Source organism: Carettochelys insculpta, chromosome 3 (genome assembly GCF_033958435.1).
Source record: "Carettochelys insculpta isolate YL-2023 chromosome 3, ASM3395843v1, whole genome shotgun sequence".
NCBI lineage: Eukaryota > Metazoa > Chordata > Testudines > Carettochelyidae > Carettochelys > Carettochelys insculpta.
The window spans coordinates 93,431,666-93,449,815 of record NC_134139.1 but is presented as its reverse complement, the minus strand read 5'-3'; the positions used below and the strand labels follow the sequence as shown (position 1 = coordinate 93,449,815).

The window sequence follows — 18,150 nt, the reverse complement described above, 5'->3', positions numbered from 1 at the left end:
TTTATTTAAGATTGAAATGTATCTTACCTCTCTGCCATATCGTCTAACTGCTCCAGTGGAACAGGAACTCCATTAACAGACCTAGCCCGGTGGATCCCTTGGAATGCCTTTTTGTAACCATCTATGTTTTTAAGCAGGTCCTGGTTTGATTCGAAGAGACAGAAAATGCTCACAGTGGGCTAGCTAATAAGCATGATTTTAAGGCTGCAGTGATGAGTCAATGTAGTTAAGTATTTGAACATGCTGTCACATTTGCATGCAAGTTAATGCCTAATATAAAACCATTATATAGCAGTTTGAGCATCTGCACAGCGAAAGTACCTTATGAGATGTTCTGCTAAAGCTGTGTCTTATAATTCTGGCAGTTTTTAAAATAGATGGTGGCACTTGCACTGCCTCAAATAAATTTTCAGAGATTTAAAGAAACAGTGATTTTTGCTTATCTGGAACTAATCTGAGCTAAAGTCTGCAACTGCTGAAAATTCACAAGTAAATAGTTTTGCTAAATTTACTGTTTATGTCTTTACTGAATGCCAGCCTTTGTTAAGTGCAGTGCAAATATTACAAAATTAGCCTACCTCCCCTCTCCCACACAAAGCCAGCAGATTCAGAGGTCTAGTGATTACTGAATATTCAAAGTGATGTGAACTCTAGGCTCTCAGCATTAGAAGATTCAGTGATTCTACGCTAATATCACTCAAATCTAAACCAAATTCAGTACCTAACCTGTAGACTTACGAAAACATAAAAACAAGCATAAGCCTCATAATAACAGCTCATTTCTATAGTAACCAAGCAACACCACTTCAAAGGGCTTCCTGGAGATTACTTATTAAAATGAATGACTGGCAACAGTTTCCAAAAAGGTAACCATAACGATGTCAAGTCCTCAGAAGGCTGTCTGAATGGGAGGCAATAAATAGCTTATTGTACACTTCTTTGCTGAACGTGATGCACAGCTCCTCCTCTCCCCCAATTTAGGGAGCTGGGTTAACACAATGCAGACTAGTAAATTCATCTCAAATGTCTATTTTCTCAATGTACTAAAATATCGTCTCTCCAAAGACTGCTCTGACTGAGCACTGGGGAAACAGCATATAAATGTATACATTTCTATCAGCTCAGTTCACTAAATTGTATCCGTTACCCCCGTTGTTCCCTACCATCCGACTTGACTCTACTCAATCCTCCTCTTTGGAAGAAAGCCTGAGAGAAGTGATAAATTCACAGTATCTCTGAAGGAGGCTGTACTGGTTTTCTCAGGCACGGGGGATAAATGATATTCAGAAATGTTAAGCCCTCACAGAGAATTTCCTGCAACTAGCCACCTCTCATTTAAATGAGGGAAGTCAGAACAAACATTTCAGATGATTGCACGTGCCACCTTGCCATGCAAGGAGGGAAGCTGTCTCTAAGGGTTTGTCCACATTACCCCACAGTTTAGAGTACAGGGGTGTGAGCACCACTGGCCAATAAATTGTTGTGTTGCAAACTTGCTCACACATGGAATGCAGTGGCACAAACTCAAAGTGTCCTAGTTCAATGTTCCTCTACTGGGGTATGTGTACCCCTGGGGATACACCAAGGTCTTCCAGGGGATACATCAACTCATCTAGATATTTGCCTAATTTTACAACAAGCTACATAAAAACACTAGTAAAGTCAGTCCAGCCTAAAAGTTCAGTCAGACAATGACTTGTTTCCACTGGTTCATATGTTTTATGCTGAAATGTAACTACAATAATTCTATTCCAAATCATTTATTTAATGAGATGATATAAAGTCAACAAGTTTTCAGCAGCAGTCTTCTGTGATATTTTTGCATGTTTGTGTAAGTAGTTTATAAGTGAGCTGTAACTTGGTGGCATACACAACAAATCTGACTCCTGAAAAGGGCACAATAATCTGCAAAGGTTTGAATGGCACTTGTTTCAAGACCTCAGATTACCTTAGGACCTTGTTTCTCAACTGGTGGGACAAGAACTCTGGGAGTACTTGCAATTTTTTTAAAGGAGTTTTTTTATTAAAAAAAAAAAAAAGTTGAGAAACAGTGTCCTAGTTCACATTGACATAATCTTCTTCTAACCAACTTATATTAGTGAAAACTAGGAACCTTTTAGTTTGCTCCCAGAATATCCATGCAGGACAGTAAAATGCCGCACTTCAGTAAACACTTCTATTCCAGCCCCCAAAGTCCAACCTGCTGGGCTCTGTAAACAGCCTGAGATCTTTAAACAGATAAGTTATTTAGAGCTTTATAAGTCAAACCAGTACTTGAAACCCCACCAACTAATCAGCTGGAAGCCAGTGAAAACTATGGCATTCAGATGTAACTTGCTCCCCAAGTGAATTACTATGATTAAGGTCACGATCCTTCAAAAACTTACATGCATGTATAACTCTGAGATGAACAACTGTGAGTAATCCCACTGATTACTTATGGATATAAAGTTAAGCACATGAAAAGTTTTTTTCAGGATGGTGTCTAAAAAGGCAAAATATACTTTAAAATGCACTGATAAGCACTAATAATAATACTAACAGTAATAATGAAAATAATAATACTAAGTTCTGTATTAGTTGGAACTTCAGAATGACCTTAAGGAGCCATATAATATGCAATGTCATGTAGCAACTCTTAAAATAATCCATTGTGTATGTGACAAGGCAAGCATAATGTGGTGAGGCTCCTAGCAGAGAGAAATAAAGCAGAGTTGGAAAAAACACAGTGAGTCATTGCTGTTACTTAAGCAGCTGAGGATCTTTCATGACCCCTGTGTCATGAACCTGAGTGACAGAAGATGAGCAAACTCACACAATAAAGGGAACCGGTTCCTACTAATTCCTACTGATGCTTTCTCCAACCCACAGGCACTACCTATTAGGCTTGAAGAATTTATCTGACATCTAGGCCGTGTCTACAGTAGCCCCAGACTTCGAAATGGCCACGCAAATGGCCATTTCGAAGTTTACTAATGAAGCGCTAAAATGCATATGCAGCGCTTCATTAGCATGCGGGCGGCCGCGGCACTTCAAAATTGACGCTCCTCGCCACCTCCCGGCTCATCCCGACGGGGCTCCTTTTCGAAAGGACCCTGCCTACTTCGAAGTCCCCCTTCCTTTAGAAAAGGAGCCCCGTCGGGACGAGCCGGGAGGCGGCGAGGCGCATCAATTTTGAAGTGCCGCGGCCGCCCGCATGCTAATGAAGTGCTGCATATGCATTTCAGCGCTTCATTAGTAAATTTCGAAATGGCCATTTGCGTGGCCATTTCAAAGTTTGGGGCTAGTGTAGACGTAGCCCTACTAACATAAGCACTAAGTCTACTTGTTATGGGTGATTACTTAAGATGTGAGAGCTCACAATATGTATCTTTAGACTTCCAAGAGTTATTCTAGCAAAAACAAAGCTGACATTCATGCTATTGCCAAGATTTACAAAAAGCTTGTTGTTAATGCACGTACTGTATGCCTTAAAGACATCAAAAGTACCACAAATATAATTTTAAATAAATCCTTGTCAGATTATTTTTGTGGCAATTCCATTCTGGGACTGTAAAGCAGAGGCACCTCCTCCCCGGCAGGTAGTTCGGTGCTGGGGCCAGAAGAGCATATCTACCCACTGGCTGCACAGCTTACAGCAGTGATGGGCAACCAGGATTAGTAAGTGGGCTACATGAGTGACCTTCCTTCATCTCAGTGGGCTGCATGTAGCCTGTATGCTACCTCTCTACTCCCACACAAGCACCTCTTACACACTGTGTCACTGTGGCCCTCCACTTACCTGCTCCTTCGGTTCCCTGCCAGCACTTTTGGAGTGCCCCGAAATCACCTAATTTGTGCTCCTCCCCTGCCCTCTCAGAGCTTGACAATCCACAAACAGCTGATTTGCAGCATTCTGGCACTGAGAAGGGGCAGGAGGAGCAGGGATGGAGTGCGAATCAACAAACTTGTGACGTTTCAAAAGTGCTGGGAGGGAGGAGGAGGAACAGGAAGTGTGGGGCTCCAGCGCCTCAGTTCTCAAGAGGCATGTAGGGACGGGGGGGTTCGAGCCGCAGGTAGAACTGCAGTTGGCTGCATGCAGCCAGTAGGCCAGAGATTATCAACCATTGACCTGAAAGGAACTTAGGTTAAAACGTATTGCAGTGTGAGTTATCAGCATATTTAAAGTGTTGTAGTCTTTCCATTACCTCACTTTTTCATCTAGCTTCAGTAATAGAAAGGAATAGTATGAAGCTCTGCATGACAGCTGAACAATTATGGAATATTATGCTCTAAGATGTCTCAAAAGGAAAAGAAAAAGAGTCTCTCATAGATAATTTGAACTACTACTTCTAGGATCTGTAGACATGTTTAAAAAAATCTCATAATCAAAGGTATTGTCCGATAGATCTAAAAGAATAGGCATGGATACTTGATCTTCACCCACTACCAGGAGGTTATCTACCAATCCAACTAGTATATATACCCTCCTTACTACGTCATATAGAAAATCCACTGTGTGGCATCAAGGAAATCTTAGGACTCCAGGTGTCAACCAAGTTGCTCATCATCACATATCACTTCCAAAACAAACCAAACAACACCTACCACACAAATCTGTAGTTCATACAGCTTGAAACACAAATATTCATCCATAATCCTAGGCGGTTACACTGAAACTGGAATAATCTGATGAAGCGGGTCTTTACCCACAAAAGCTTATGCTCCAAAATATCTGTTAGTCTATAAGGTGACACAGGACTTCTTGTTGTTCTTGAAGCTACAGACTAACACGATTCCCTCTCTGATACTTGAAACTGGAATGTCACGTGTAGGGATGTCTCAAACAGACGTACCTTATTCTGTTCGAGCTTCCGATGTATCGCATTTGCTGTTTCCTCATGAGCTTGCTGAATGACTATTTCTTCCCTAATAGCAGCCTCTGCTTTGTATAGCCAGGCACCTATTGTACCCAAAGGTGCAGGAAGAGATTTATCAAGCTGTTTGTGCCATTCAAGGAGCTGGAAAACAAAATGAAGAGGACTGAATCTCTATCCAGGATTAATTGTACATTTTTATGACAATCAAACTTGGTGTTGAATAGTTACAAGGACAAAAAAAAGGAAACAAAAAGACCAGTAGGTAAAAGATAAAATCAACATGCAGATATTCAGTTTCTGTCATTACAAGATTAAGGATGGTAATGTATAATTTTCTGTTACAGCAGTTTGTTTTGGATACACCATACCTGGCAGTGTCATTCATTAATAGTGCAGATTACCCTAAATGTATATTATTAACACTTGTATACCACCAAAAGCAATCAGATAATCTGTACTTTCACCACAGATGAGGTGATGAAAGGCTTGTGTAAAAAAATTGAAACCATGTTGTAAAATGAACATCTCATACATTAGATAGTTCCATCTGCCCTCTACTCATTACCTCATCTCAGAAAAGACAAATGTCAACATTCCAAGATTCTACAGTATTCAGTAATTGGTAGGCAGAGACAAATTGTTCTTTAAATTATCAGTTATAGAATTTTATAAGGTGTCCAGTATTGTGCAAAACCTGTTCTGTCAATCCAGTCTGAGGGGAACTGTGAAATTTACCTAGTTCTGCTTTGAAAATATTTGATACTACCTTTTTTATGAATGCATTTTCTAAAACAAAGGAGTTCAAGCAAGGTGCCCTATTTTAAAATACCTTATTTAATCTCTGCTTGGACAAAACTTTAAAAAAATATGTTTAACAAAATATATCGAGTATATTACCTTTTTAACTTACCCTAGAAGAAACTCTGTCCCAAGCTTGCTTCACCATAGCTTGATCAAGTGACAATTTACCATCTTTCCGTGAAGACTGGATTACAAGTTCAATCTGTTTCCTCTTCATTTCATACTGGACTCGGAAGTGTTTAAATGACTGCATGAAAAGAAAGTCAGTACAATCAGGCATTGAAAGAAATGACAGGACATATATGGGGTAAGGTTGGCCACTTCACAGTTTTGAATTGACAAAATGGGAATGTGTATTTATGAACTTCACTGAAAGACATTTCTATTAATGGTTTTAACAAGATAAGAGACTCAAGGGATCACTGTAGGATTACAGGACTCCTTTGTTTTCTTCCAGTTATTAGGTTCTTGAACCCCGTATGAAAGGCAGAAATTACTGTTGAAGAGAACTGGCAATTACATTCAATTAGCTTTTAGCAAATTACAAAAGGAGAAGAAACCTCTCTCAGAAGCCAAGAAAACTAAATTTGGTACAGAGATGGCCTGCCTGGAAACTCCTATGAAAAACTATACTTCGGGAGACGCTTTAGGATGAAGTTTATGATGTGGTGTTACCAATGTCAAACTTCAAGAAAAGTAACTTTATGCACAAGAATGAGCTGAAACTATTCACTTGTGTTCCTTTACTTGCTTGTTTACAGGATCAGGGCCTACATCTGGATTTCATGCATTGTACACATAATCTCTTCAGCAGAAAGTGGGAACTGCACCTGCTTCAAAGATCTATGAGGAGCTGGTCCTACAGCTGTCCCACGTGTGGCTTTCCCACTGAAATCAATAGGTATTTTGACTCTGGTAGGACTCTGAGATGAAGGCTTATAGCACCAAATACACAGAACTGGGACTTCTCTGCTGAATCCGACCAAATAAGAAGCTAGGCTGTGAGGCAAAAAAAAACATACGGCGTAACAATAACTGCTAAAACCTACTCTTTAGACCTAACACAATTTAAATCCAGAGGCGTTCCTAAAGTTCATTGGACTTTTCAGGATTTACACCAGCTGACTTACTCCACGTTCACATGTTAGAACTGCACCAGATGTGACCTGAAGATATTTATTTTAATGATTGAAGAAAAATACAGTAACATGCAGGCAAAGAAAATCCCTTCTTTATTTCAATGATTTTAGGATTGTTCTCAGGGCCTGAATCATCTCCTCCCACAGCAAGACTCAAGACAGAGTTTACAGAGGGAGTAAATCATATTTGTTATGGAGTGTGGGGGGTCACCAGGCCTTCCACCCCATCTGCAGTTAGGTGTGACAGCAGCTGCAACAGAAGGTTTATTAGCCGACAGGGACAGAGAGTGTTATAGAATTGTCAGCACAGCAGCCAGAAACCCTCAATCCAATACATATGGGGGAGAGGAGGCCCTGAGGAGGATTCCCATATGTGGGACCCTGCCTCCTTTTTTCCTCACCAGCCCCAAGACTAACTCCCCCCAGCCGCCCAGTTTCCAATGCAAACCAGAAGGCTTCACCTCCCCACTTCATTATGTTTCCCAGGAAACAAAGGTATTACCTAGTTGCCTAGGTTACAAAAATCAGGGATTTCCATTGCTGACATGTTCTCCATCACCATACACACACACACACACACACACCCACGTCGCCACATCTCTCCCCGCTTTGAGACTGAACTGAGTGGGGTCATGTAGCCAGTGAGCTGGGGAATTTCAGAGTCCTCCCTGAGTGATAAGACATCAGCTACGACATTGTTGCTCCCTTTAACATGGATCACTTCCATGTCTTAATCCTACAGGAGCAGGCGCCACCTCAGGAGCTTGGCATTGGCCCTTTTCATGTGATGCAGCCAGGTCTGGGTGAGTGATAGGTATATACCGTGAAGCACTGGCAAAACAGATATGGCTGCAGCTTTCCAAGAGCCCACACCATGACCAGACATTCCTTCTCTATGGCTGCACAGTTCTGCTCCCAGGGTAGCAGCTTCTTGCTCAAGTACACAACTGTGCCTCTCCCCTTTTTCATTCACCTCCATTAGCACAGCTCCCAATCCATTGTCTGAGGCATCAGTGAACCCCATAAGGGGCTTGTCAAAGACTGGGGCTCTAACCAGGGCCTCCTTCAGTGCACAGACAACTCCCTAGCACTGATCAGTCCAGACCACCTTGTCTGGTTTACGCTTCTTACACAACTCCGTGAGCAGGGCTGGAGCTAAAGTGGAGCACAAGCCTCTGGTAGTAACCCGCCATCCCAATGAAGGCCTGGACCTGCTTCTTAGTCTGGGACGCTGGCCAGTCTCTGATGGCCTCCACTTAAGCTGACCCTGGCTTTAGGCAGCCACTGCACACCTTGTGGCTCGAGTAGGTCACCTCGGCCAACCCCACCTTGCACTTTTCTGCGTTGATAGTCAGCCCAGCCTCCTGAAGTGGGTCCAGCACCTGGTTGACGTGGGACATACATTTGTCTGAAGATGCAGATGTCATCAATGTAAGCAAGAGCAAAACTTCCCATCCCCCTCAACAACTGGTCCATTAGGCACTGGAAGGTGGTAGGTGCCCCCTTGAGGCCGAAAGGCAGGACCAGGAACTCATGGAGTTCCACAGGGATGATAAAAAACGATTTTAGCCGGGCACCTGGATCCAGTGGCAGTTGCCAATATCCCTTGATGAAGCCTGTGGTGGTGAGGTAGCAGGCCCCCTCAGGCTTGTCCAGAAGGTCATCAGGCCTAGGCATGAAGTAGGCATCAGACACTGTGATGGCGATGATCTTGTGACAGTCCACACAAAACCGAATCAACCTGTCCTTTTTGGGGACCAGCACCACAGGAGAGGCCCAGGGGCTGGAGGATGGCTGAATCACCCCCAGTGCCAGCATATCCTGGACCTTCCGTTCTAGGTCCTGGGCTGTTTTCCCTGTGGCTCTGAATGGGGAACACTTTAAAGGAGAGTGGATGCCTGTCTCTATTCGTTGGTCAGCCAGGTTAGCAAGACCAAGCTGGTTGGAGAACCTTTGCTGGTGTGAACACAGCACCTCTCTGATCTCCGTCTGCTGATCAGGAAAGGGGACAGATTCAAAGAAAGAGCCAGCTCCAGTCCCAGTGAAGAGATTCACCAAAGGTTCATCCCCTTGCACCTCCCAGTGCCTGCATGTGGCCAGCACCAAATTCTCTCTGTCCCATTATGGTTTCATCATGTTGATGTGGTCATGAGACCAGTTAGACAATTCCACCATGTAGCTCACCTCACTTAGCTGTTTGATGACCTTGAAGGGACCAACCCAGGAAGCTTGCAGCTTGTTCCACCGCATGGGTCTGAGAACCATCACTTGGTCCATGGGGGTGTAGGTTTGAGCCCCGGCGTTGGAGCCATACCTGACTTTTTTCTTTCTATGGCCCTGTCTAGGTTTGCCCTGGCCAGGCCCCTGAGCTCAGCAAGCCTTTTCCAGAAGGCCAATACATACTCCACCACCAATCTCTCTCCCTGAGAGGCCTTCCCCTCCCACTTGGCTCTTTGCAAGTCCAGGGGTCCCCTCATTCTCCTCCCATACAGCAGCTCAAACAGTGAGAATCCTATGGATTCCTGGGGCACCTTCCTCTGTGCGAACAGCAGGTGGGATAAGTACTTGTCTCAGTCTTCTGGGTGCTGGTTTGCAAAGTTTTCAGTACCTGCTTTAGGGTCTCATTGAACCTCTTCACCAGCCCATTGATCTGAGGGTGACAGGCTGTGGCCCAGGTGTGCTAGACCCCACACTTCTCCCACAACCTTTGCAGCAGTGCTGAAATGAAGTTGAACCCTGGGTCAGTAAGGACCTTCTTGGGGAACCCCACTCTGCTGAAAATGGACAGCTGCACATCTGTCACGGTGTCAGCCTTGACAGAGGTCAGAGCCACTGCTTCAGAGTGGCGAGTGGCAAAATCTACCACCACCAAAATGTATTCCTGGAACAGGTCAGCTTACTGAAGGGCCCTGCTATACCCGTGACAACTTCCTGGAAAGGCTGCTCTGTGATAGGTAGTGGCCTCAAGGCTGCTTTTCCCTTGTCACAGGCATTTCCTACCGTTTGGCAGAGGTTGCAGGACTGGCAATATCAACAGACAGCAGTAAAGACACCTGGCCAGAGAAAGTTCTGTAACATCCTCTTCCTGGTACACTGGATCCACTGATGTCCTGAGAGCGGGACATCATGGGCCAGGTACAGCAGCCTGTGGCAATAACTTTGGGGAACCACTAGCTGCCTCCAGAACCCCCCCACAGCTCCACTTTCCCATATGGGAACCCATTCCCAACATAGGAATGCCTTTGTCCACAGTAATCTCTCCCTGCAGACCCTTTGCCTCAGGGGTTGGGCTGGCCTGAGGCTGGCCAGGCCGCTCAGCTTCTGCAAGGAGGGATCTCTGCAACTTGGCCTGGAACTCAGCATGCAGGGAAGGGATGGGAACTGATTCCCCGTCTTCTGCCTGGTCCCAGGACCAGAGACCTGACAAGCCCTTCTCTTGGGGCTCCCTGTCTCCCAGGGTAGGACCTTATAGCTCCAGCTGGGTGTCCTCCCCTGAACCAGGGTAGAGCACCACTTGCTTCCTTTAGCTGTGAGTTAAGACCAGGGCATGGGGACATTCACCAGGCCAGTTCTCCAGGTCACCCCCTATTAGTACCTCAGCAGGCAAATGATGGTGCATGCCCACCTCCTTGGGGCCCTCCCTATCCCCTCAGTGCAGGTGCACTCTTGCTATGGGCACCTTGACAGGGATCCCGTCCATACTTGTCACAGTCAGGTGGGAGTTGGACATCACCTAGTCTGGTGCCACCACTCTGGGCTAGGCCAGCATCACATCTGCACCCATGTCCCAGAAACCCTTGATCTTTCTCCCATTCGCCTTGAGGGGTATGAGGCACTCGCTCCACAGAGGCAGCCCTGCCCCCACCCTGTAAACTGAGTCCTGTGCATCTGGGCCCTTAGAAAAGTTGGCCTAAGGACCTGTCTCCTCCCAAGCTGAGGGCAAACTGCCAGCACCTCCTGTGTCTGGGCAGCTGGCCCCTCTTGCGTCTGGCACCCCATTCAGTTAATCTCCTAAGGATTCTGTTTGCTCAACTTGCCTGGGAACTTGGGGAACTGGACCTGCTTGTGACCCTTCTGCCCACAGCAATAACAGATCGGGTCTCATTGGGTCCTCAGGTTTGTTGGTCTGCCCTGGTATTGGCTGTCTCCCTTGGGAGGGCGAGGAATCTGGGTTCCTCTTCACCCTCAGACTGTCTGTCCGTCTGCAAACTCCTCAGCCAGCTGCTCTGCACTTTGCAGGCCCTTCAGCTTCAACAGCCACATTCTCAAGTAAAGCGGACAGAGGTCACACAGCTGGTCCAGCACCATCAGATCAACCACTTCCTCTTTGGTCTGGGTCCCTGCCCCATCAGTCTCCCTGCAGGTGTATTGCCCTATCTGCAGTACCCGTTCTTGGTAAGTCTCCCCAGGTGCCTTCTGATATGTTTTGGTGCTCAGCCCAAACTTGTGCAGCAGGGGTTTTTTGAACAGAACATAACTCCCCGTTTGAAACCCACCCATCTGTCTTAACGTCCCTTGGCTTTGGGATCCAGTAAGGGGGTGAGATGCTGTAGCCTGTCTGCTGGATCAATCCGGAGCAGACCACAGGCCTTCTCAAAGGCATAAAGGAAAGCATCTATGTCACCCTACTCCTTATACTGGGACAGGAAGTTCATGTCAAAGCTCCAAGCAGTGCAGGGCCCTCGACCCCGGTCTTAACTCACCACTGCAGGCGTTTCTTTAGTCCTCAGTTCTGCCATCGCTGTCGCAGTTCATGCTGTCACTGCCTCTCTCAGTCCTGACAGACTTTCTCCTGTTCTTGTCAGTCTTTATTCTGGTCTCCTCACTCCTGTGCCCAGTCATCCAACTCCTTTAGTCTCAACTCAATTTCCAGATGCTGCAGCTCCACAGAGGAATTGCTGATCATGGATGAACTGCAACTGACCAAGTGGTTTCAAGCAGCACCCAGGTTTGTCCAGCTGCCCCCAACCCCTTCTTGTCCTTCTGCTGAGTGAGGGCCTGAAGCACCCCACGGCCGTCTGGCAGCTCCCAGTGGGGACTGTCCCCAGGTCCAAGAAGTGATCATTCAGGGCTGGGCTTTGGTGGATTTGCCACTAGGGAGACCTCTCACTTTGTATACCTGGACAATGTCTGTTTTATGGAGATGATTATATGCCTCTCTGCTGTCCCTGGAAGGACCCCTTCAGGGTGCCAGACTCTTTGTGGGTCACACCACCCTAGGGGTTAGGCTATAGGCCCCAAGGGGTAAACCCTCCTTGGGTAGAACACCCGCTCTGTCTTTGGTTAAGCTGCAGGCCTCTCGCCTCTTGGAACTGCACCTGACTGTCCTTCAGCATGCCTGGATCTCACTGGCCACCCTTCATCCTTCTGCATACCATCACTTATTGCTGGATGTTCCATCCACAGGGTGCAGAATGTCCCACTGCTACCATCAGATGTTACAGAGTGTGGGGTTCACCAGGCCCAGCACCTCATTTGCAGTTAGGTGTGACTCTCACGCAGCAGGTCAAACAGAGGATTTATTAGTCAACAGGGACACAGTCCGGTACAGTGTTGTCAGTACACCAGCCAGAAACAGTCAGTCCAGTCCATAATGGGGAGAGGAGGCCTTGAGGGGGGTTCCCGAACCTGGGACCCTGCCTCCTTTGTTCCTCTTCAGCCCCAAGACTAACCCCCTGCAACTGCCCAGTTTCCAGTTCAAACCAGAAGTCTCCATCACCACCCTTTGTTCTGATTCCCAGGAAACAAAGGTGTCATCTGGTTGCTTACGTTACAAGAACAGGGATTTCCATTGTTGATGTACTGCCCATCACCACACACACACCACTTTGTCAAAATGCTAGGGGAACAAAGTTTGCCCATCTAGGCAAGGCTGCAGGATCTTTATGCGAATTAGGCAGGCCCAAATTAGGAAGACCCACTGTGCCTCCATTTGGACTCTGATCCTAATGACACTCACCCATTCATCGCATGTTGCATGATTCCACCAGAGCTACCGTTGCCCCCATTGGAGCAAGGCATTTCCATTAAAACATAATACAGGCACATTCTGTATAAGCCATGTTGACTAATTTCCAGGGGCTGGCTGGTGGCAGGGGACTGGGGGTGTGAAATGTGACCCCCATCCCTGTCTACATCCTGTCCTCCTCCTTTGACTATCCCCCATCACAGAACCTCTATCATGCAAAGCAGTCTCTGGAATGTATTTTTGGGAAGAGTGGACTTAGGAGTCTCTAGCTGTCCACCTCAGGGCAGCTAACCCCATATTCCATCCTGCAGGAGGTAGATCTGGGTTAAACAAGTCCCCTTTGTTTGAAGATCTAGGGAGGCACAATGTGGGCATCTGCAGAGTCCTCAGATTTTTTCAGAAGAGAGACACAGCACGTTTACACAGTAAGCATAGTGTAATAATTACATGGAAGAAGGATTCAAATTCAGGGACCCATTAAACCTAATCATGACAAAATGTACCAGCATATAAAGCTATCCACAGCTGACCTGGTATTTCTCCAGTAAGCTCACTTCTGCCATCTGTGTCCTGGTCAGATCCCTTTCAAACTGTTCCAACCAAACTTTGAGCTCTCTTGGCATCAGTCTGTCTTCTTTCTGTGAGACAGCAAACCCAAAGAGAAGTGCAGATGATTATTAGTGAGTACCAAACATGGGCAATATGATACTCTTTCCTAGCAGCCCAATTTCATTTTCAGAGAAAGTCAGCATAGAAATTTGGGTCAAATTTGTCCGTCTGTAATCTGCATGCAGCCTGAACAAGTGGAATTGCCTGGTTGTGAGAGCACAGTTTAGACCCCCCAGACAGGTGGTTCTTACTGGCACAATCATCATGAATATTTGGAGTACTGCAGTGTCACATAAAGCACATCGTCACATCGAGTTCATCTTTAAAACCAAATAATGTGAAGCTACGACAGGTTGAACCTCTCTACTCCTGCACTCTCTCATCTGGCAACATCCACAGTCTGCCACGATTTTAGTTAGGCGGATAACCAATTATCATCAGTGTGGCCAAGTTTCTGCTGGTCCCATAAAGTCTGTTTATGGCCATCAGTCCTGGCTCCCAGTGTTCTGTGCTATTATTTAGCTGTAGTTTACCCTAAATGTCTTCCAAGAGCCCAGTAAGCAGTGAAAGTGTTCGTAATGTAATAGAGCCTATTACCTTCCCATGGTTTGGAAAATTCTCTCTTTCAGGAATGGTCAGGTCCCCAGGGGACCAGACTAGAGAGGTTCAAACTGTACAATAAATGGCAGTACCTAATTTTAATATGTCATAAGTAAAATAAATCATAATTTGTTCACTTCAGTTAAAGTAAATTTATTTGGAAAAGGTCATTATTCATGATTGTATAATTGTACCAGAAGTTAATGAAATTAGTATAATCTTTTGTTTCAAAGAGGATGCCATGCTACTAATTGTCAGGTGGCAACAATGTCTTTCTGTGCACCAGCTGTATTGCTACAAGCCACTTATCTACAGGGTAACTCTACTATTGGCTGCCTCTGAAGCTCAAGAGCAGGCAGCTTGGTTAACCAGTCCCAATATGCAGGACATATAAAACACTACTGGCTGACCTAACATTGCACTGTACTATTGGCCGCACTCTTACTCAAGTGAATAATCCAGTGACTGCAGTTTATCTGTAAACAAGAAGTACTCAAGTGAATAAGGGTTGCAGGATCAAGGTCTATATTTAGAAAGCTGTCATTAGGAGGAGTTCTTGAACAAACAGACAGACTCTCTCAGCTATATAGTAGAGTATCACTTACCATATTGATGATAAACAGTATGTCATAATAACATTCTACACTGTCAGACTACTGACTCCCTTATTTAAGTGCACTATCCTGGATCAAAGTTTACATAAATGACAAAGGGTTTCATATTCTAAAATTTTAGTTAGGACACAAAAGTTTCAAAGTACTGATCTTCAGGTTCTTTCATATACAGACCATCACACACTGATCTTTCCATATTCAAGACCAGTATATTCTTCTCTGAGAGAACATTTCTCTTGTTTCGACATTGCTTAATATGATCTACTGTCTACATAATTTTTATTAATGCTGTGTCCAGAACAAGGTTATCAGAGAGAAAGCAACAGAAAAATCCCAACAGGAAACCATAAGTTTAAATCAACCCAGAGTATTTTTGGCACAGTCTGAAAGTCAAAACAACTTACAACAGTTTTTAAATGGATGCCACTGGGCTAAATTTGAAAATTACAAAAACAGGATGCTTTGTTAGACAGCAAAGCATATGCATTTGTGTGTCATAAGAAGTACAACTACAGACTGAAAAAGGAGTATTTAGTTGGATTATCCAGTTTTCTGATCTGTAATTGCTAGACTATTCAAGTCCAAGAACAGAATTTTCAGATTAGGCCCTTACTGCTCAGCTCTTAAATCCACATTTTGACAAATAAATATGTGGTCTGATCTTCAGAAGTGCTGAATTATGGCAGATTCAACAGCTCAGCTACTCTGGATATTAGGACGCTTGTTAAGAAGCTCAAATACACATTCAGATATGCAACTATGGTTTCTAGTTTTAAAAATTTGAGCATATTACATTTTTACAGAAATGTAACATGCCAAAAATTTCTGTGCTCAAGCATATAACTTTACAAAGCTATATACTATGAAAAGTAGAATCCTGAGAGGATAATTATAGGCTAGATTCTCTCATCCACTACAGACACTTTGCACTGCTCAAGGAGCACAAAGAGGTCATGTTTGGCAATAACTGGACAGGGGAAGAATTCCCCTTACATAGAGGGGAACTGACTGTTCCTTCCCAAGTGGAGTACTTTGCATTTGTCCTTATTAAACTTCATCCTGTTTACCTCAGATCATTTCTCCAGGTCATCCAGAACCAGTGTAGAGGAATGCTACACTGACATAAACCTGTAAGTGTGTGAGCTAATTCTCCCACACAGCAACTCCAAAGTGTTAAACTTCCAAGTGGCAGCTTGCACGTAGCGACAGCTCACCTGCCAGTACTTCAAAGTCCCTTTTACTCTTCAAAAAGTAGGGCAGAGGAAAGACTTCTCGGGGTTTGCTCACAACACTCCTGTTAATGCATCTCAGAAGTATGTTTGCTTTTTTTGCAACAGAATTGCACTGTTCACTCATATTTAGCTTGTGGTCCACTATGACTCCTAAATCCCACAGTACTCCTTAAGACAGTTGCTTCTCATTCTGTATGTATGGAACTGATTGTGCCTTCCTAAGCAGAGTACTTTGCATTTGTCCTTATTAATCTTCATCTTATTTACCTCAGATCATTTCTCCAGGTTGTCCAGAACATTTTGAAGTATTACCCTATTCTCCAAAGCAATTGCAACTCCTCCCAGCTCGGTATTATCTGCAAACTTAATAAGCATACTCTCTATGTCATTATTCTCTATGTCAATATCTAAATTGTTGATGAAGATATTGAATAGAACAGGCCCATAAACAGACCCCTGCGGAACCCCACTTGTTATGCCCTTCTAGTATTACTACAAACCATTAATAACTACTCTCTGAGAATGGTTATCCAGCCAGTTATGCACTCACCTTACAGTAGCCTCATCCAAGTTGTGCGTGCCCAGTTTACTGATAAGAAGATCATGCAAGACCGTATCAAATGCCCTACTAAACTCTAGATATACCACATCCACTGCTTCTCCCTTATCCACAGGACATGTCATCCTGACAAAGAAAGCTATCAGATTGGTCTGGCATGATTTGTTCTTTACAAATCCATGCTGGCTGTTAGCTATCATTTTATTTTCTTCCAGATGTTCGCAGATGAATTCCTCAATTATTTGCTCCATTATCTTTCCCAGCACAGAAGTTAAACTGACTGATGTGTAGTTTCCTCAGTTGTTCTTTTTTCCCTTTTTCATAATTGGGCACTATATTTGCCCTCTTCCAGTCTTCTGGAATCTCTCCCTATTTCCAGGACTTTTCAAAGATGACAGCTAAAGTTTCTGATACCTCCTCTATCAGCTCCTTAAGTATTCTAGGATGCATTTCATCAAGCCCTGGTGACTTGCAGACATGTAATTTTCTTAAGTAAATTTTTACTTGTTCATTTTTTTTATTTTATCCCTAAACCGACCCCTTTCCCACTAGCATTCACTATTTTAGACATTTCTGCATCAGACTTCTTGGTGAAGACTGAAACAAAGAAGTTGTTAAGCACCTCTGCCACTTCTAAATTTCCTAATGTTGTTTCTCCCTCCTCACTGAGCAGTGGGCCTACCCTGTCCTTGGTCTTCCTCTTGCTTCTAATATACTTATAGAACGTCCTCTTGCTACCCTTTATGTCTCTAGCTAGTTTGAGCTTGTTTTGTGCCTCTGCCTTTCTAATCTTGCCCCTGCATACACATATTGTTTGCTTATATTCATTCTTTGTAATTTCTCCTGATTTCCACTTTTCATGTGACTCCTTTTTGATTTTGAGATCACATAAGATATCCTACCTAAGCCAAGGTGGTCTTTTACCATACTTCTACATTTCCTATGCAGTGGTATAGCTTGCTTTTGAGACCTTAATAATGTCCCTTTGAAAAACTGCCAACTCTCTTCAGTTGTTTTTCTTCTTACTCTTGCTTCCCATGGGACCCTACCTACCAGCTCTCTGAGTTTACCAAAATCTGCCTTCCTGAAATCCATTGTCTTTATTTTGCTGTTCTCCCTTTTACCATTTCTTAGAATCATGAATTATGTGATTTATTGGTCACTTTCTCCCAAGCTGCCTTCCACTTTCAAATTCTCAACCATCTATTTTTCTATTGCATTACTATAAAATTATTTACTCAATTAAGTGATAGTGGAGAAGTTTGTGGGAATAACTGGTTTAAGAAACTAGGAAGCAGTAATACCCAGTTGAAGTATAAATTCTTGTTCCAAAGAGTTTAATTCTTACATTTAAATTAGGAATAAAAAGGGCAAAACAGACGATTGATTAAAGTGTACCAACTTAAGAAATAATGCCTAGTAAGGGGAAAAAACAACTGACCCAGAAAGCAAAGCAGATATACATAATTAGAGAGAAACAGTACAGGTTGAACCTCTCTAGTCCAGCAATGTCAGGACCTGACTGGTGCCAAATCAGAGAATTTGCTAAATCACGTGAGATGTAATACTGTCTAGCAGCATTACCAATACTTCCACTGCACACTGGGTTCTTAAAAGACATTTAGTGGTAAATTACAGCTAAAGAACAGCACAAAACACTGAGAGCCACAACTGGTGGCTGGAAACAAACTCTATGAGACCATGGGAAACTTGGACATACTCACGATAACTGAAGAGCCAGACAACTGAAAGCATGCCAGACCATGAGT

At 44.1% G+C, this 18,150-nt stretch overlaps 1 protein-coding gene across 1 annotated transcript in view; it reads right to left on the bottom strand.

Annotated features, from left to right (window-relative positions):
- The window catches only part of SYNE1 (spectrin repeat containing nuclear envelope protein 1), a 415,690-nt gene that overhangs the window by 367,392 nt on the left and 30,148 nt on the right, over positions 1-18,150 (bottom strand). The window contains exons 8-11 of the mRNA XM_074990362.1: positions 13,298-13,405; positions 5,770-5,907; positions 4,836-5,000; positions 28-140 (exon numbers count right to left, since the gene is read on the bottom strand). Of these exons, the coding sequence (XP_074846463.1) occupies positions 28-140; positions 4,836-5,000; positions 5,770-5,907; positions 13,298-13,405 (524 nt within the window). The remainder of the gene's footprint in view (positions 1-27; positions 141-4,835; positions 5,001-5,769; positions 5,908-13,297; positions 13,406-18,150) is intronic.